Source organism: Oncorhynchus mykiss, chromosome 13 (genome assembly GCF_013265735.2).
Source record: "Oncorhynchus mykiss isolate Arlee chromosome 13, USDA_OmykA_1.1, whole genome shotgun sequence".
Lineage (NCBI taxonomy): Eukaryota > Metazoa > Chordata > Actinopteri > Salmoniformes > Salmonidae > Oncorhynchus > Oncorhynchus mykiss.
Genome location: NC_048577.1, coordinates 4,135,702 through 4,155,701, shown reverse-complemented (window position 1 = coordinate 4,155,701; position 20,000 = coordinate 4,135,702). Strand labels below are relative to the sequence as shown.

Sequence of the window (20,000 nt, the reverse complement as noted above, 5' to 3'; positions counted from 1 at the left end):
GGGTTTTGGGTTAGGGGTTAGGAATTAGGTTTAGGGTTTTGGGTTAGGGGTTAGGAGTTAGGTTTAGGGTTTTGGGTTAGGGGTTAGGAGTTAGGTTTAGGGTTTTGGGTTAGGAGTTAGGTTTAGGGTTTTGGGTTAGGGGTTAGGAGTTAGGTTTAGGGTTTTGGGTTAGGGGTTAGGAGTTAGGTTTAGGGTTAGGGGTTAGGAGTTAGGTTTAGGGTTTTGGGTTAGGGGTTAGGAGTTAGGTTTAGGGTTAGGGGTTAGGAGTTAGGTTTAGGGTTTTGGGTTAGGGGTTAGGAGTTAGGTTTAGGGTTTTGGGTTAGGGGTTAGGAGTTAGGTTTAGGGTTTTGGGTTAGGGGTTAGGGTTAGGGGTTAGGGTTAGGTTTAGGGTTTTGGGTTAGGAGTTAGGTTTAGGGTTTAGGGTTTTGGGTTAGGGGTTAGGAGTTAGGTTTAGGGTTTTGGGTTAGGAGTTAGGTTTAGGGTTAGGTTTAGGGGTTAGGGGTTAGGAGTTAGGTTTAGGGTTAGGTTTAGGGGTTAGGTTTAGGGGTTAGGGGTTAGGGTTAGGAGTTAGGTTTAGGGTTAGGTTTAGGGGTTAGGTTTAGGGGTTAGGGGTTAGGGTTAGGAGTTAGGGGTTAGGGGTTAGGGGTTAGGGTTAGGGGTTAGGGGTTAGGGTTAGGGTTAGGGGTTAGGGGTTAGGTTTAGGGGTTAGGGGTTAGGAGTTAGGGGTTAGGAGTTAGGGGTTAGGGGTTAGGAGTTAGGGGTTAGGAGTTAGGTTTAGGGTTAGGTTTAGGGGTTAGGTTTAGGGGTTAGGGGTTAGGGTTAGGAGTTAGGGGTTAGGAGTTAGGGGTTAGGGTTAGGGGTTAGGGGTTAGGGTTAGGGTTAGGGGTTAGGGGTTAGGGTTAGGGGTTAGGGGTTAGGGTTTTGGGTTAGGGGTTAGGGGTTAGGGTTAGGGGTTAGGAGTTAGGGGTTAGGGGTTAGGGTTAGGGGTTAGGAGTTAGGAGTTAGGTTTTGGGTTAGGGGTTAGGGTTAGGGGTTAGGGGTTAGGGGTTAGGGTTAGGGGTTAGGGGTTAGGGGTTAGGGTTAGGGGTTAGGAGTTAGGAGTTAGGTTTTGGGTTAGGGGTTAGGGGTTAGGGGTTAGGGGTTAGGGGTTAGGAGTTAGGAGTTAGGTTTTGGGTTAGGAGTTAGGAGTTAGGGGTTAGGGTTTTGGGTTAGGAGTTAGGAGTTAGGGGTTAGGGTTTTGGGTTAGGAGTTAGGAGTTAGGAGTTAGGGTTTAGGGTTAGGAGTTAGGAGTTAGGAGTTAGGGGTTAGGGTTTTGGGTTAGGAGTTAGGGGTTAGGGTTTTGGGTTAGGAGTTAGGAGTTAGGGGTTAGGGTTTTGGGTTAGGAGTTAGGAGTTAGGAGTTAGGAGTTAGGAGTTAGGTTTAGGAGTTGGGGAAAATAGGATTTGAATAGAAATACATTTTAGGTCCCCATGAGGATAGAACATAACATATGTGTGTGAAAACAAGAGAGTGAAAGAGAGAGAGAGAGTGCCAGGTGTGACTAGTTGTAACAGGTATGACTAGTTGTAACAGGTGTAACTAGTTGTAACAGGTGTGACTAGTTGTAACAGGTGTGACTAGTTGTAACAGGTGACTAGTTGTAACAGGTGTGACTAGTTGTAACAGGTATGACTAGTTGTAACAGGTGTAACTAGTTGTAACAGGTGTGACTAGTTGTAACAGGTGACTAGTTGTAACAGGTGTGACTAGTTGTAACAGGTGACTAGTTGATAAGCCAGATGGTTGGGTGTGTGACTAGTTGTAACAGGTGACTAGTTGTAACAGGTGTGACTCGTTGTAACAGGTGACTAGTTGTAACAGGTGACTAGTTGTAACAGGTGTGACTAGTTGTAACAGGTGACTAGTTGTAACAGGTGACTAGTTGTAACAGGTGTGACTAGTTGTAACAGGTGACTCGTTGTAACAGCTGACTAGTTGTAACAGGTGACTAGTTGTAACAGGTGTGACTAGTTGTAACAGGTGACTAGTTGTAACAGGTGTGACTAGTTGTAACAGGTGACTAGTTGTAACAGCTGACTAGTTGTAACAGGTGTGACTCGTTGTAACAGGTGACTAGTTGTAACAGGTGACTAATTGTAACAGGTGTGACTAGTTGTAACAGGTGACTAGTTGTAACAGGTGTGACTAGTTGTAACAGGTGACTAGTTGTAACAGCTGACTAGTTGTAACAGGTGTGACTAGTTGTAACAGGTGACTAGTTGATAAGCCAGATGGTTGGGTGTGTGACTAGTTGTAACAGGTGACTAGTTGTAACAGGTGACTAGTTGATAAGCCAGATGGTTGGGTGTGTGACTAGTTGTAACAGGTGACTAGTTGTAACAGGTGACTAGTTGTAACAGGTGACTAGTTGTAACAGCTGACTAGTTGTAACAGGTGTGACTAGTTGTAACAGGTGACTAGTTGATAAGCCAGATGGTTGGGTGTGTGACTAGTTGTAACAGGTGACTAGTTGTAACAGCTGACTAGTTGTAACAGGTGTGACTAGTTGTAACAGGTGACTAGTTGATAAGCCAGATGGTTGGGTGTGTGACTAGTTGTAACAGGTGACTAGTTGTAACAGGTGACTAGTTGTAACAGGTGACTAGTTGTAACAGCTGACTAGTTGTAACAGGTGTGACTAGTTGTAACAGGTGACTAGTTGATAAGCCAGATGGTTGGGTGTGTGACTAGTTGTAACAGGTGACTAGTTGATAAGCCAGGGGGTTGGGTGTGTGCTGGACATTTGTCTGAGAAGGCCACTTGACTTTATTTGAGTGGGCGCCCGCCCGTATCTGTGTGTGTTACTGCAACACAGGACCATGTTATTGTTGCAAACATGATTTATAAAGGGGCATTCCTGGCATCAGTCCAACAGAGTGATTCATAATGTACTGAAAGAAAACATCATATAGTCTACAACATGTGGTATAGAAAATGTACAATGTCATTGAACTGTAATAGACTCAAGAACTATTACTACGATATTTCAGGATTGTATTACGAGAGCGAGTCCCACCATTGCCTACGAGACCGTTTCAACAGTGTTTTTCAATTCACCTTGGGTCCTTGTGTGTGGGGACTGAACTAAATGCGTGTCCCTGGTAGTCTACAGAGGGCTAGGCTACGGCGCAGACTCAAGACAAGACATTCCTTCGACGCTTCGCTTTCTCAGTTGACGCGACGGCGACGGTTTCTGACGTGAAGCAAGGATACATTAGCAGCATTGGCCTAGATAATATCTTCTTCGCATGACAGCGACCCGACACGGACCAACTATTTGCAACGCTGCAAAGTGCGCATTTGCTGTCACATTCTGACGGATCGTAACGTCAGGACGGTGCATTACAAACCACCCGGGGTTGGTGTGCGTCCCATAAAAAACAAGAGGACGACATGTACAGGCCTAATCTTTAAACGTCTCGGGTATATCCGTTACCGAGATTAATTTGACACTGGATTAAGGTTTCGGTTCTGGCAGTTTGCCGCGCTCCGTTCTAAAGCACCGAAAGAATGAAGGGCTTTCTGTCTTTACTACTATGTTAGGTTACCGTCGCTTCCTGGTTTCTTGACGGATAAATAAACAACTATTTACAACCAATTACGGTATAAAAACAGGTGTTAAAACTGTGAGATGATGTGTAACATGTACAGCATGACCGCGAATGGGAGCGCGTCGTGAGGTCCACCGTTCGATTGTTTTTAATCTGCACATCTGTCTCTGTCCTTCTCCCGATATATTTACTGACTGAGTAGCCTGAATATTACAACAACAAAACATCTATCCTGATTTGGACATCGGACGCCGATGACTCTATAGGCTATTCCACCGGGATCTAACCGACGCAGCCAACCGTCACCACGCATGGGTCCGCCGGGGGCTCGGATCCCACGGGGCTGGAGGACCCAGGCCCGCTGCCAGGAGGATGGCGACCCGGAGAGGGAGAAGCGATGGGTGGAACTGTTCGACGAACTGGACTTGAACAGTGATGGAGTCATCGATATCCACGAGCTCCGTGTGGGGTTGGCGAAACGTGGGCTCTCCCGCCGCGCGGTGGACCGGGTAAGCAGCCAACGAGCCCGGGCAGCAACTCGGCTGTCATTCGGTATACCTTGATGATGATCACGAATTACGTTTTTTTTTACGTGAAACGTTTGGCTATAGCCTAAACTCACACGGTGGGGTTCCCCCTAGCCATCACCAGCCACTAATTGCATGTTATGTGTGTGCGTGCGTGCGTGCGCGTGTGTGTGTGTGTGATGTCACTGATGAGGATTCCCCCCTGTACCTGCATCACCCATACTTTTTTTTCACCTCTTCCATATCCTACCCTACTCTGTTCTGTTCTACTCTATTAGACTCCTCTACAGGTCAGACAGTAGTCTGCTGTGGGTAGATTGGATATGTATTTGACTGTATTAGGCTCAGACAAGAGCAGGGCGGTTGAACTCCACAGTATAGGCCTGGGGTGGGCAACTCCACAGTATAGGCCTGGGGTGGGCAACTCCACAGTATAGGCCTGGGGTGGGCAACTCCACAGTATAGGCCTGGGGTGGGCAACTCCACAGTATAGGCCTGGGGTGGGCAACTCCACAGTATAGGCCTGGGGTGGGCAACTCCACAGTATAGGCCAGGGGTGGGCAACTCCACAGTATAGGCCTGGGGTGGGCAACTCCACAGTATAGGCCTGGGGTGGGCAACTCCACAGTATAGGCCTGGGGTGGGCAACTCCACAGTATAGGCCTGGGGTGGGCAACTCCACAGTATAGGCCTGGGGTGGGCAACTCCACAGTATAGGCCTGGGGTGGGCAACTCCACAGTATAGGCCTTGGGTGGGCAACTCCACAGTATAGGCCTGGGGTGGGCAACTCCACAGTATAGGCCTGGGGTGGGAAACTCCACAGTATAGGCCTGGGGTGGGCAACTCCAGTCCTCTGGGCTGAGTGGTGTCACACCTTTCCACCATCCCCAGCAAACACAGCTGGTTAAACGTATTACAATTTACACTGAAGATCATGATCTGTACCCCTGCATACTGACTCCTACCGTTATTGTCATGTTACTTTGTATTATTATTTACATTAGTTTATTTGGTTAATATTCTCTTAAACTCTTCTGGAACTGCACTGTTGGTTAAGAGCTTGTAAGTACGGATTTCACGGTAAGGTCTACACTTGTTGTATTCTGCGCATGTGACAAATAAAGTTTGATTTGATGATGAAATGATTATTGGAGTCAGGTGTGTCAGCTGGGGGCAAACATTTGACACCCATCAGTGCCCCGGGGACTGCAGTTGCCCATCCCTGGTATAGGCTATACGAAGGTAGCCTGAGTGCCAGTCAGTTTGTGCTATCATGCCAAACATGTCTTGACAATGACAGCACTGGAGCTTTGCAAAAGCACTAACACATCTGGGACCACCAGGCTATATGAAGATAGATAGGTAACCTCCTGAGAACACCAGGCTATATGAAGATAGATAGGTAACCTCCTGAGACCACCAGGCTATATGAAGATAGATAGGTAACCTCCTGAGAACACCAGGCTATATGAAGATAGATAGGTAACCTCCTGAGACCACCAGGCTATATGAAGATAGATAGGTAACCTCCTGAGACCACCAGGCTATATGAAGATAGATAGGTAACCTCCTGAGACCACCAGGCTATATGAAGATAGATAGGTAACCTCCTGAGACCACCAGGCTATATGAAGATAGATAGGTAACCTCCTGAGACCACCAGGCTATATGAAGATAGATAGGTAACCTCCTGAGACCACCAGGCTATATGAAGATAGATAGGTAACCTCCTGAGAGCACCAGGCTATATGAAGATAGATAGGTAACCTCCTGAGACCACCAGGCTATATGAAGATAGATAGGTAACCTCCTGAGACCACCAGGCTATATGAAGATAGATAGGTAACCTCCTGAGACCACCAGGCTATATGAAGATAGATAGGTAACCTCCTGAGACCACCAGGCTATATGAAGATAGATAGGTAACCTCCTGAGACCACCAGGCTATATGAAGATAGATAGGTAACCTCCTGAGAGCACCAGGCTATATGAAGATAGATAGGTAACCTCCTGAGACCACCAGGCTATATGAAGATAGATAGGTAACCTCCTGAGACTACTAGGCTATATGAAGATAGGTAACCTCCTGAGCTGAATCATCTCACTGAACAGATCAATGACTGATCAATGATCACCATTATTGATGAATTGGAATGTGAAGCAACTACATCTGACCTCTGCCTGAACTCTGAACTCTGACTGCGATGGGATATAGGTCTATAGACAAAGATGGTGGATAAATTAAGATAGTTCACTCAGGCGGTTAACCATTGAAAATAAAATGGTCTGTTTAACACCTCGTCAAAATCTGTCTTCTTTGTTGTTGTTGCATTGGATGCAATCCACTGCATCTGCCAGTGTCTCACCTCCACATCTGCCAGTGTCTCACCTCCACATCTGGCAGTGTCTCACCTCCACATCTGGCAGTGTCTCACCTCCACATCTGGCAGTGTCTCACCTCCACATCTGACAGTGTCTCACCTCCACATCTGGCAGTGTCTCACCTCCACATCTGGCACTGTCTCACCTCCACATCTGGCAGTGTCTCACCTCCACATCTGGCAGTGTCTCACCTCCACATCTGGCAGTGTCTCACCTCCACATCTGGCAGTGTCTCACCTCCACATCTGGCACTGTCTCACCTCCACATCTGGCAGTGTCTCACCTCCACATCTACCAGTGTCTCACCTCCACATCTGGCAGTGTCTCACCTCCACATCTGGCAGTGTCTCACCTCCACATCTGGCAGTGTCTCACCTCCACATCTGGCACTGTCTCACCTCCACATCTGGCAGTGTCTCACCTCCACATCTGGCAGTGTCTCACCTCCACATCTGGCAGTGTCTCACCTCCACATCTGGCAGTGTCTCACCTCCACATCTGGCAGTGTCTCACCTCCACATCTACCAGTGTCTCACCTCCACATCTACCAGTGTCTCACCTCCACATCTGGCAGTGTCTCACCTCCACATCTGGCAGTGTCTCACCTCCACATCTGGCAGTGTCTCACCTCCACATCTACCAGTGTCTCACCTCCACATCTGGCAGTGTCTCACCTCCACATCTACCAGTGTCTCACCTCCACATCTGGCAGTGTCTCACCTCCACATCTACCAGTGTCTCACCTCCACATCTGGCAGTGTCTCACCTCCACATCTGGCAGTGTCTCACCTCCACATCTGGCAGTGTCTCACCTCCACATCTACCAGTGTCTCACCTCCACATCTGGCAGTGTCTCACCTCCACATCTACCAGTGTCTCACCTCCACATCTGGCAGTGTCTCACCTCCACATCTGGCAGTGTCTCACCTCCACATCTGGCAGTGTCTCACCTCCACATCTGGCAGTGTCTCACCTCCACATCTACCAGTGTCTCACCTCCACATCTGGCAGTGTCTCACCTCCACATCTGGCAGTGTCTCACCTCCACATCTGGCAGTGTCTCACCTCCACATCTGGCAGTGTCTCACCTCCACATCTGGCAGTGTCTCACCTCCACATCTGGCAGTGTCTCACCTCCACATCTACCAGTGTCTCACCTCCACATCTGGCAGTGTCTCACCTCCACATCTGGCAGTGTCTCACCTCCACATCTGCCAGTGTCTCACCTCCACATCTGGCAGTGTCTCACCTCCACATCTACCAGTGTCTCACCTCCACATCTGGCAGTGTCTCACCTCCACATCTGGCAGTGTCTCACCTCCACATCTGCCAGTGTCTCACCTCCACATCTGGCAGTGTCTCACCTCCACATCTACCAGTGTCTCACCTCCACATCTGGCAGTGTCTCACCTCCACATCTACCAGTGTCTCACCTCCACATCTGGCAGTGTCTCACCTCCACATCTACCAGTGTCTCACCTCCACATCTGGCAGTGTCTCACCTCCACATCTGGCAGTGTCTCACCTCCACATCTGGCAGTGTCTCACCTCCATATCTACCAGTGTCTCACCTCCACATCTGGCAGTGTCTCACCTCCACATCTACCAGTGTCTCACCTCCACATCTGGCAGTGTCTCACCTCCACATCTGGCAGTGTCTCACCTCCACATCTGGCAGTGTCTCACCTCCACATCTGGCAGTGTCTCACCTCCACATCTACCAGTGTCTCACCTCCACATCTGGCACTGTCTCACCTCCACATCTGGCAGTGTCTCACCTCCACATCTACCAGTGTCTCACCTCCACATCTGGCAGTGTCTCACCTCCACATCTGGCAGTGTCTCACCTCCACATCTGGCAGTGTCTCACCTCCACATCTGGCAGTGTCTCACCTCCACATCTACCAGTGTCTCACCTCCACATCTGGCAGTGTCTCACCTCCACATCTGGCAGTGTCTCACCTCCACATCTGCCAGTGTCTCACCTCCACATCTGGCAGTGTCTCACCTCCACATCTACCAGTGTCTCACCTCCACATCTGGCAGTGTCTCACCTCCACATCTGGCAGTGTCTCACCTCCACATCTGCCAGTGTCTCACCTCCACATCTGGCAGTGTCTCACCTCCACATCTACCAGTGTCTCACCTCCACATCTGGCAGTGTCTCACCTCCACATCTACCAGTGTCTCACCTCCACATCTGGCAGTGTCTCACCTCCACATCTACCAGTGTCTCACCTCCACATCTACCAGTGTCTCACCTCCACATCTACCAGTGTCTCACCTCCACATCTGGCAGTGTCTCACCTCCACATCTACCAGTGTCTCACCTCCACATCTGGCAGTGTCTCACCTCCACATCTGGCAGTGTCTCACCTCCACATCTACCAGTGTCTCACCTCCACATCTACCAGTGTCTCACCTCCACATCTACCAGTGTCTCACCTCCACATCTGGCAGTGTCTCACCTCCACATCTACCAGTGTCTCACCTCCACATCTACCAGTGTCTCACCTCCACATCTGGCAGTGTCTCACCTCCACATCTACCAGTGTCTCACCTCCACATCTGGCAGTGTCTCACCTCCACATCTGGCAGTGTCTCACCTCCACATCTACCAGTGTCTCACCTCCACATCTACCAGTGTCTCACCTCCACATCTACCAGTGTCTCACCTCCACATCTGGCAGTGTCTCACCTCCACATCTGGCAGTGTCTCACCTCCACATCTACCAGTGTCTCACCTCCACATCTACCAGTGTCTCACCTCCACATCTACCAGTGTCTCACCTCCACATCTGGCAGTGTCTCACCTCCACATCTACCAGTGTCTCACCTCCACATCTGGCAGTGTCTCACCTCCACATCTGCCAGTGTCTCACCTCCACATCTACCAGTGTCTCACCTCCACATCTACCAGTGTCTCACCTCCACATCTGGCAGTGTCTCACCTCAACATCTGGCAGTGTCTCACCTCCACATCTACCAGTGTCTCACCTCCACATCTACCAGTGTCTCACCTCCACATCTGGCAGTGTCTCACCTCCACATCTACCAGTGTCTCACCTCCACATCTACCAGTGTCTCACCTCCACATCTACCAGTGTCTCACCTCCACATCTACCAGTGTCTCACCTCCACATCTGGCAGTGTCTCACCTCCACATCTACCAGTGTCTCACCTCCACATCTACCAGTGTCTCACCTCCACATCTACCAGTGTCTCACCTCCACATCTGGCAGTGTCTCACCTCCACATCTACCAGTGTCTCACCTCCACATCTGGCAGTGTCTCACCTCAACATCTGGCAGTGTCTCACCTCCACATCTACCAGTGTCTCACCTCCACATCTACCAGTGTCTCACCTCCACATCTACCAGTGTCTCACCTCCACATCTACCAGTGTCTCACCTCCACATCTACCAGTGTCTCACCTCCACATCTACCAGTGTCTCACCTCCACATCTACCAGTGTCTCACCTCCACATCTGGCAGTGTCTCACCTCCACATCTGCCAGTGTCTCACCTCCACATCTACCAGTGTCTCACCTCCACATCTACCAGTGTCTCACCTCCACATCTACCAGTGTCTCACCTCCACATCTACCAGTGTCTCACCTCCACATCTGGCAGTGTCTCACCTCCACATCTGGCAGTGTCTCACCTCCACATCTACCAGTGTCTCACCTCCACATCTGGCAGTGTCTCACCTCCACATCTGGCAGTGTCTCACCTCCACATCTGACAGTGTCTCACCTCCACATCTGGCAGTGTCTCACCTCCACATCTACCAGTGTCTCACCTCCACATCTGGCAGTGTCTCACCTCCACATCTACCAGTGTCTCACCTCCACATCTACCAGTGTCTCACCTCCACATCTGGCAGTGTCTCACCTCCACATCTGGCAGTGTCTCACCTCCACATCTGCCAGTGTCTCACCTCCACATCTGGCAGTGTCTCACCTCCACATCTGGCAGTGTCTCACCTCCACATCTACCAGTGTCTCACCTCCACATCTGGCAGTGTCTCACCTCCACATCTGGCAGTGTCTCACCTCCACATCTGGCAGTGTCTCACCTCCACATCTGCCAGTGTCTCACCTCCACATCTGGCACTGTCTCACCTCCACATCTGGCAGTGTCTCACCTCCACATCTGGCAGTGTCTCACCTCCACATCTGGCAGTGTCTCACCTCCACATCTGGCAGTGTCTCACCTCCACATCTGACAGTGTCTCACCTCCACATCTACCAGTGTCTCACCTCCACATCTACCAGTGTCTCACCTCCACATCTGGCAGTGTCTCACCTCCACATCTGGCAGTGTCTCACCTCCACATCTACCAGGGTCTCACCTCCACATCTGGCAGTGTCTCACCTCCACATCTGTCAGTGTCTCACCTCCACATCTGGCAGTGTCTCACCTCCACATCTACCAGTGTCTCACCTCCACATCTGGCAGTGTCTCACCTCCACATCTGGCAGTGTCTCACCTCCACATCTGCCAGTGTCTCATCTCCACATCTACCAGTGTCTCACCTCCACATCTGGCAGTGTCTCACCTCCACATCTGGCAGTGTCTCACCTCCACATCTACCAGTGTCTCACCTCCACATCTACCAGTGTCTCACCTCCACATCTGCGGTGAAAGGTGGCAGAGGTTGAGCGGTGTTTGTCAGAATATGAGAATATATCCCCAAAATTGGTCTTGTCACAGAATTGTCTGTATCGTCTGACTGGTTTGGCCGTATATCTCTCAGATATACTCAGAGATACTTCATAAGTAAACTTCCTTTTTTTTTGGGGGGGGGGGGGGGGACTATCTGTTGTTCCATGTAGTGAATCTGTTATTCAATGCGTTGGTATGTTTAATCAAAAAATAATTAGATATTATTTTCATACGACAAAGGGTTTTAAAATTCTAAATCAAGTAGCAAATTATCCTTGGTATGACCTTAGTTTAGTAGATGCAGAAACTCCACTATAGCTAATATATTTGTATATAGGCTATTATAGGTAAGAGAGGTGCATGAACTCAAGCAGTATACAATCCTGAGGTGCCGGTCCTCAGCTCCGGTAAACTCCTGCCCAAGTCAAACACTGCTCACAGTAAAGACTGTGTCCCAAATAGAACCGTATTCCTTTTACATAGGTAATATAGGGCTCCATTTGGGACAAAGAGGGTATAGGCCTGGCCTACTACTGTACTGCATATGTTGTCTTAGGTCTCTCTTTATGTAGTGGTGTCTCTCTTTATGTAGTGGTGTCTCTCTTTATGTAGTGGTGTCTCTCTTTATGTAGTGTTGTCTCTCTTTATGTAGTGGTGTCTCTCTTTATGTAGTGTTGTCTCTCTTTATGTAGTGGTGTCTCTCTTTATGTAGTGGTGTCTCTCTTTATGTAGTGGTGTCTCTCTTTATGTAGTGTTGTCTCTCTTTATGTAGTGGTGTCTCTCTTTGTGTAGTGGTGTCTCTCTTTATGTAGTGGTGTCTCTCTTTATGTAGTGGTGTCTCTCTTTATGTAGTGGTGTCTATTTATGTAGTGGTGTCTCTCTTTATGTAGTGGTGTCTCTCTTTATGTAGTGGTGTCTCTCTTTATGTAGTGTTGTCTCTCTTTATGTAGTGGTGTCTCTCTTTGTGTAGTGGTGTCTCTCTTTATGTAGTGGTGTCTCTCTTTATGTAGTGGTGTCTCTCTTTATGTAGTGGTGTCTCTCTTTATGTAGTGGTGTCTCTCTTTATGTAGTGTTGTCTCTCTTTATGTAGTGTTGTGGTGTCTCTCTTTATGTAGTGGTGTGGTCTCTCTCTTTATGTAGTGTTGTGGTGTCTCTCTTTATGTAGTGTTGTGGTCTCTCTTTATGTAGTGTAGTGGTCTCTCTCTTTATGTGGTGTTGTGGTCTCTCTCTTTATGTAGTGTTGTGTTGTCTCTCTTTATGTAGTGTTGTGGTGTCTCTTTATGTAGTGTTGTGGTCTCTCTCTTTATGTAGTGTTGTGGTCTCTCTTTATGTAGTGTTGTGGTGTCTCTCTTTATGTAGTGTTGTGGTCTCTCTTTATGTAGTGTTGTGGTGTCTCTTTATGTAGTGTTGTGGTGTCTCTTTATGTAGTGTTGTGGTCTCTCTTTATGTAGTGTTGTGGTGTCTCTTTATGTAGTGTTGTGGTGTCTCTCTTTATGTAGTGTTGTGGTGTCCATTTATGTAGTGTTGTGGTGTCTCTCTTTATGTGGTGTTGTGGTGTCTCTCTCGTTGTGATGTGTGTTAAATATAACATGTAGAAATATATGTATTACTGTAAACAGCACTTTAAATGAGAAGTCGGATCCTCAGCCAGTTCATTAAATTAAGTCTACTAAATCACCATTATGTTGGAGAGTTATAGGGCATTGTTTTGTTTGTTTGAATGTCTTACTGTTGACTTTGTTATATACACACACACACACACACACACACACACACACACACACAAACACACACACACACACACACACACACACACAGACACACACACACACACACACACACACACACACACACACACACACACACACACACACACACACACACACACACACACACACACACACACACACACACACACACACACACCTCCCGCTATCAGTTTATGGCTGTTTTTCTTGGCAGAAAGAGTGTAGCAGACAAACACACAGTGGTGTTCTGTCTGTGTTCACGTGTGTCGGTGAGAGTACACGTTCCCTATTTTAGTTCAAGGAGAGAGTTGGTAAGCCGAGAAAGCATTTAACCTTTCCCACTCACGCTATCTCTTTTCTCTGTCTCTCTCTCTCTCTCTCTCTCGCCTTGCTTTTTCTCTCTCTGTCTTTTCTCTGTCTCTCTCTGTCTCTCTCTCTCTCTCCCCTTGCTCTCTCTCTCTCTTCCCATGCTTGCTCTCTCTCTCTGTCTCTCTCTCTGTCTCTCTCTCTCTGTCTCTCTGTCTCTCTCTCTCTGATTACTACTGGAAACATGACTGTTTTTCTACTGAACACTACACAACTCTACCTGATTACTACTGGAAACACGACTGTTTTTCTACTGAACACTAGACAACTCTACCTGATTACTACTGGAAACACGACTGTTTTTCTACTGAACACTAGACAACTCTACCTGATTACTACTGGAAACACGACTGTTTTTCTACTGAACACTAGACAACTCTACCTGATTACTACTGGAAACACGACTGTTTTTCTACTGAACACTAGACAACTCTACCTGATTACTACTGGAAACACGACTGTTTTTCTACTGAACACTAGACAACTCTACCTGATTACTACTGGAAACACGACTGTTTTCTACTGAACACTAGACAACTCTACCTGATTACTACTGGAAACACGACTGTTTTTCTACTGAACACTAGACAACTCTACCTGATTACTACTGGAAACACGACTGTTTTTCTACTGAACACTAGACAACTCTACCTGATTACTACTGGAAACACGACTGTTTTTCGACTGTTTTTCTACTGAACACTAGACAACTCTACCTGATTACTACTGGAAACACGACTGTTTTTCTACTGAACACTAGACAACTCTACCTGATTACTACTGGAAACACGACTGTTTTTCTACTGAACACTAGACAACTCTACCTGATTACTACTGGAAACACGACTGTTTTCTACTGAACACTAGACAACTCTACCTGATTACTACTGGAAACACGACTGTTTTTCTACTGAACACTAGACAACTCTACCTGATTACTACTGGAAACACGACTGTTTTTCTACTGAACACTAGACAACTCTACCTGATTACTACTGGAAACACGACTGTTTTTCTACTGAACACTAGACAACTCTACCTGATTACTACTGGAAACACAACTGTTTTTCTACTGAACACTAGACAACTCTACCTGATTACTTCTGGAAACACGACTGTTTTTCTACTGAACACTACACAACTCTGCTTGTGTATCTTGAGTAAACTACACATTCACTACAAGTCTCTGCATATAAGAGGTTTTGGATGGCTGAGAGGATGATTTTTGGATGATTTTTGGAAGGCTGAGAGTTTTATTGTTGTTGCCCTGACGACAACCCAGAACTCTGCCTTCTCTCCCCTCATCCTACCTCTCCTTCTTTCCTCTCCTCATCTTCCTCATCTCCCGTCCTGTCCTCCTCATTGTCCTCTTCCATTCCCTATCTCCTTTGCCCTCTTCCTACTCTTCATCCTCCATTCCCCCTCCTCCTCCTCTTCCTGTGGAATGTTAGTTGTGTTGAGTTGTGGTCCGGGGTTGAGGAGCAGAGAACACCGATTACTCTGTTACCTATGGCAACATGTGTGTGTGTGTGTGTGTGTGTGGTGTGTGTGTGTGTTTGTGGTGTGTGTGTGTGTGTGTGTGTGTGTGTGTGTGTGTGGTGTGTGTGTGTGTGTGTGTGTGTGTGTGTGTGTGTGTGTGTGTGGTGTGTGTGTGTGTGTGCTGCCTTACTGCAGGGGAGAATCTGCTCTGTTGTTAACGAGGGAGTAGGGCTAGTGGGAGGTTGGGAAACAGACAGGTTGACTGGAGCTGTGTGAAGGACTGGATTTATAGAGCAAGCCTACTGTGTCCATGACTAACAAACATCGGCTTGAGTCTCTGATGGCACCCTATTCCCTATATAGTGCACTACTTCTTGCCCTATGCTACGGTCAAAAGACCAACTCAGTGGCCGCCCTGAGATTGAAAGGTTGGGAGTTTGATCTCCGGCTGAGTCATACCAAAGAGAGCATTAATTAGATGGATTGGGCGTAAGGCTAGTGTCCTGTCCATGGGGTGTACTGGTACATCAGGCTTCCTCACCCTACAGAAAGGAGATAGACTAGTGTCCTGTCCAGGGGGTGTACTGGTACATCAAGCTGCCTCAACCTACAGAAACAGGAGATAGACTAGTGTCCTGTCCAGGGGGTGTACTGGTACATCAGGCTGCCTCACCCTACAGAAACAGGAGATAGACTAGTGTCCTGTCCAGGGGGTGTACTGGTACATCAAGCTGCCTCACCTTACAGAAACAGGAGATAGACTAGTGTCCTGTCCAGGGGGTGTACTGGTACATCAGGCTGCCTCACCCTACAGAAACAGGAGATAGACTAGTGTCCTGTCCAGGGGGTGTACTGGTACATCAAGCTGCCTCACCTTACAGAAACAGGAGATAGACTAGTGTCCTGTCCAGGGGGTGTACTGGTACATCAGGCTGCCTCACCCTACAGAAACATGAGATAGACTAGTGTCCTGTCCAGGGGGTGTACTGGTACATCATTCTGCCTCACCCTACAGAAACAGGAGATAGACTAGTGTCCTGTCCAGGGGGTGTACTGGTACATCAGGCTGCCTCACCCTACAGAAACAGGAGATAGACTAGTGTCCTGTCCAGGGGGTGTACTGGTACATCAAGCTGCCTCACCCTACAGAAACAGGAGATAGACTAGTGTCCTGTCCAGGAGGTGTACTGGTACATCAAGCTGGAAGAATAGGAGGAATGGTCTCTGGTCTAGAGTAGTGTACTATATAGGAGGAATGGTCTCTGGTCTAGAGTAGTGTACTATATAGGGTACCATTTGGAATGTATGGAATGTCAATATGTCTGTGATGTAATGTGACTGACCCAGGATTGACCTCAGAGTGGTTTGTGACTGTGTTTCTCAGGTTGTCTGTCAGTTTCAGTGTATTGATTTTGCTTCTTGTCTTTGCATCCGGCTGGCTTTGTATCTTCTTCCCCCCTTTCACCTCCACATTAACATTCCATCCACCACTTCCTCCTGTTCTTAATTCACCTCCACATTAACATTACATCCACCACTTCCCCCTGTTCTTAATTCACCTCCACATTAACATTCCATCCACCACTTCCTCCTGTTCTTAATTCACCTCCACATTAACATTCCATCCACCACTTCCTCCTGTTCTTAATTCACCTCCACATTAACATTCCATCCACCACTTCCTCCTGTTCTTAATTCACCTCCACATTAACATTCCATCCACCACTTCCTCCTGTTCTTAATTCACCTCCACATTAACATTCCATCCACCACTTCCTCCTGTTCTTAATTCACCTCCACATTAACATTCCATCCACCACTTCCTCCTGTTCTTAATTCACCTCCACATTAACATTCCATCCACCACTTCCTCCTGTTCTTAATTCACCTCCACATTAACATTCCATCCACCACTTCCTCCTGTTCTTAATTCACCTCCACATTAACATTCCATCCACCACTTCCTCCTGTTCTTAATTCACCTCCACATTAACATTCCATCCACCACTTCCTCCTGTTCTTAATTCACCTCCACATTAACATTCCATCCACCACTTCCTCCTGTTCTTAATTCACCTCCACATTAACATTCCATCCACCACTTCCTCCTGTTCTTAATTCACCTCCACATTAACATTCCATCCACCACTTCCTCCTGTTCTCAAATCACCTCCACATTAACATTCCATCCACCACTTCCTCCTGTTCTTAACCATGTTGGCAACTCTTCTACCTCCTCTCCATCTCCTCCCCCACCTCTCCTCTCTCTCCTCACTCCACATCTCTCCATCTCTCCATCTCCTCTCTCCTCGTCCAACATCTCTCCATTCCCTCTCCACCCTTCCACCCTGTTCCCCCCCACCACCTTTCCACTCCCCCATCTCTTCAACCCCACCACCTCCTCCCCTCTCCACCACCACCTCTGCCCCTACACCGCTCCTCCACCCCCCTTCTGTGCCCCCTCCCCAGCAGATTGTCAAGGAGGGGGACAGCAACAATGATGGAGAGTTGGACTTCCAGGAGTTCCGGCAGTACCTCCGCTCCCACGAGGAAGAGCTCCGACTCATGTTCCTCAGCCTGGACCGCAACAACGACGGTTTGTAAAGATAAATATGAACCCGTCTTACGTACGGGGCTCCAGAATCACAGGGAGATAAATGGACATCCTCTGTAGTTGTTTAACTAAAATACGCAGACGTGTGCAGACCCACATTTTGTAACTTGATACAAATATACAATATAGCCAATTTTACAAAGCTCACTGGGTTCTTGTGTTGCGTACGTACGTAAGGTATGTGAATAAAATACACACTGAGAAACACAATCAAAACACACACAATAAAAACACACACCAACTCTGACGTGGATACTGTGTTTGCAGGTGAGATAGATGTATCAGAGATTCAGCAGTCCCTTCAAACTCTGGGAATAGCTGTGAGTCTGAAGGAGGCTGCCACCATCATGAAGAGGTCTGTACAATCTACTCTACTCGTATCTACGCTGGAATGATACAGTCTACTCTGGTTATATCTGTGCTGTAATTGCACAATCTAGTATGAATTGTAGAATGGCTCTGCGTTCTACAATTGGAGTTGTCGGACAACTATACTTTTATGTTTGTGAGTTCGCATGATTATTACTGTGTGTGTGTCCATCTGTGTGTGTGTGTGTGTGTGTGTGTGTGTGTGTGTGTGTTCGTCCATGCATGTGTGGGTGTGTGTCCATCTGTGTGTGTGTGTTTGCGTCGGTCCATGCAAGTGTATGTGTATGTCTTCTAGGCTTGTCTTGGTCGACCGAGAGTCGTCCTGTTCTTTTGACCAATCGATTGGTTGAAACGTTGAAACTTCTTTTTTCCATATATAGACAGACACACCCCCTATGTGTTTGAATACAACCAACTACATGTTGCGCTGAGCTTGTCTGATGCTTTAAGCACACTGTTTGGACTAAATAATTAAGATGCACAAATGACTGAAGAAAGATCCCGAAGGTCACACTGTGTTGAAGTGTCTGTGTGACTGGTGCACGTTGTCTCTCTCTCCTCCCTACTGCAGAGGAAAGGCACAACAGCACAGCTGAGAGTTTATTGTCTGTCTGTGCTGAAGCTGTGACGTCATTTCAGCCGTTTAGTTTCTTACTGGTTTCTGACTGAAAAGTTCTGTTAACGAAATAATCTAATTTGTTCAGGAACAACATTCCCTATTCCCTCAACCCTTGTTCCTATTAGGAACAACATTCCCTATTCCCTCAACCCTTGTTCCTATTAGGAACAACATTCCCTATTCCCTCAACCCTTGTTTCTATTAGGAACAACATTCCCTAATCCCTCAACCCTTGCTTTCTTTACATGAAACATGTAAGCATCGCATGCATGTGACCAATAGGACCTGACCTATAGCCCATAATAATCACATCAATAAATTGGTTATAACAAACTCCAAACACAGTAACACGTGACAGCAAAATGGATGCGGAGGACGTGAAAAAGAAGCTGGAAGCGGTCTAATGTTTACTGGTTGCTCAGGCGGGAAAGGGGAAGTCAGATCTGTGGAAGACATTTGACTTAGTTGTGGAGACTACAGGAGATCCAAGAAAAAGGAAGGTTTGGGAGCGAGAGCTGTGTGTTAGAGCTGTGTGTTAGAGCTGTGTGTTAGAGCTGTGTGTTTATTATGTGTGACAAACAGGTGCTGTTAGATTACAATATATTTGGTTCTGCCTGTTTGGAACAGTGTAAACAACACTAAATAACGTATAAGTAAAACCAGTCTGTTCTAACAGAAAACACTTGTAAAGCCTTTATTACAGCAAAGATTAAAAACAGACGAATCTGTGAAATTACTTTATCCAACATTTTGCCGTTGCATGAGGCTTGGTGCTCATGGAATCAGTAGGCTGTTAAACAAACACTCAAACAGGGGACAGAAGCAGGATCTGTCTTATTTCTGTAGAGACATATATGGATGATTTATAAAGCCTGGGACATTTAACAGTTAGTTAACTATCTAGTTAAATCGTTTCCTCTCTCCTCAATTTTCTTAGACAATTAGGCTCAAGGCAAAAGGGCTGTTTCATTGTCTCTGCTGCTGCCTTGGCCACAGTGTTCTCAATCCCAATATGCTGGCTAACTTGTGGTCAGGTAAAGGTGCCAATTCTACGGCTCACTGAAGATGATGTTTCAGAACCGCGGACAGCGACCGTATCCAACGCGGGGGAAAGAGCATTTGTTATGAAATAGTATTCGATTTATTATTGTTGCACCATTATTTTAACATAATATAACCTATAGTCAATTACAGTATCACATGTCTTAGAGTGATGGACTGTGCCACCCCCACGGCCTCCACAATGGATTAGTCCACTGAGACAGGAGCCAATCAGACGGTGTCTTGTACAAAAACAAGATATACTAACGTGCTACTGCTGGACTAAAGAAATGTCGGTCGACCAACAGCCTGTCAACCGGAACAATCCACCAGTCCACTAAATGGGGCCAGCCCTAGTGTGTCCGTCTGTGTGTGTGTGTGTGTGTCCGTCCGTGTGTGTGTACGTCTGTGTGTGTGTGTGTCCGTCCGTGTGTGTGTGTGTACGTGTCGTGCTATGTGTGACATTCTCTCTGTCTCTGGTCAGTATTGACAGGGATGGTAACATGACCATTGACTGGGATGAGTGGCGAGATCACTTCCTGTTCAACCCCATACACAGTCTGGAAGACATCTCTCGCTACTGGAAACACTCTCAT

The 20,000-nt window shown here is 47.3% G+C and overlaps 1 protein-coding gene and 1 long non-coding RNA gene across 3 annotated transcripts in view; both read left to right on the top strand.

Annotated features, from left to right (window-relative positions):
• The first annotated feature begins 1,484 nt into the window (after positions 1-1,484).
• LOC118938148 lies at positions 1,485-2,467 on the top strand. The gene is made up of 3 exons (XR_005035410.1): positions 1,485-1,648; positions 1,808-2,250; positions 2,300-2,467. It is a non-coding gene; the product is annotated as an uncharacterized LOC118938148 (long non-coding RNA).
• A 516-nt stretch (positions 2,468-2,983) lies between these two features.
• The window catches only part of LOC110493393 (calcium-binding mitochondrial carrier protein SCaMC-3), a 34,955-nt gene continuing 17,938 nt past the window's right edge, over positions 2,984-20,000 (top strand). The window contains exons 1-4 of one of the 2 annotated variants that reach the window (XM_036939890.1): positions 2,984-4,099; positions 17,234-17,357; positions 17,643-17,730; positions 19,889-20,000. In XM_036939890.1, the coding sequence (XP_036795785.1) occupies positions 3,902-4,099; positions 17,234-17,357; positions 17,643-17,730; positions 19,889-20,000 (522 nt within the window). In that variant the 5' untranslated portion in view covers positions 2,984-3,901. Of the gene's footprint in view, positions 4,100-17,230; positions 17,358-17,642; positions 17,731-19,888 lie in introns of both variants that reach the window. The other variant, XM_036939889.1, reaches the window with a different exon arrangement.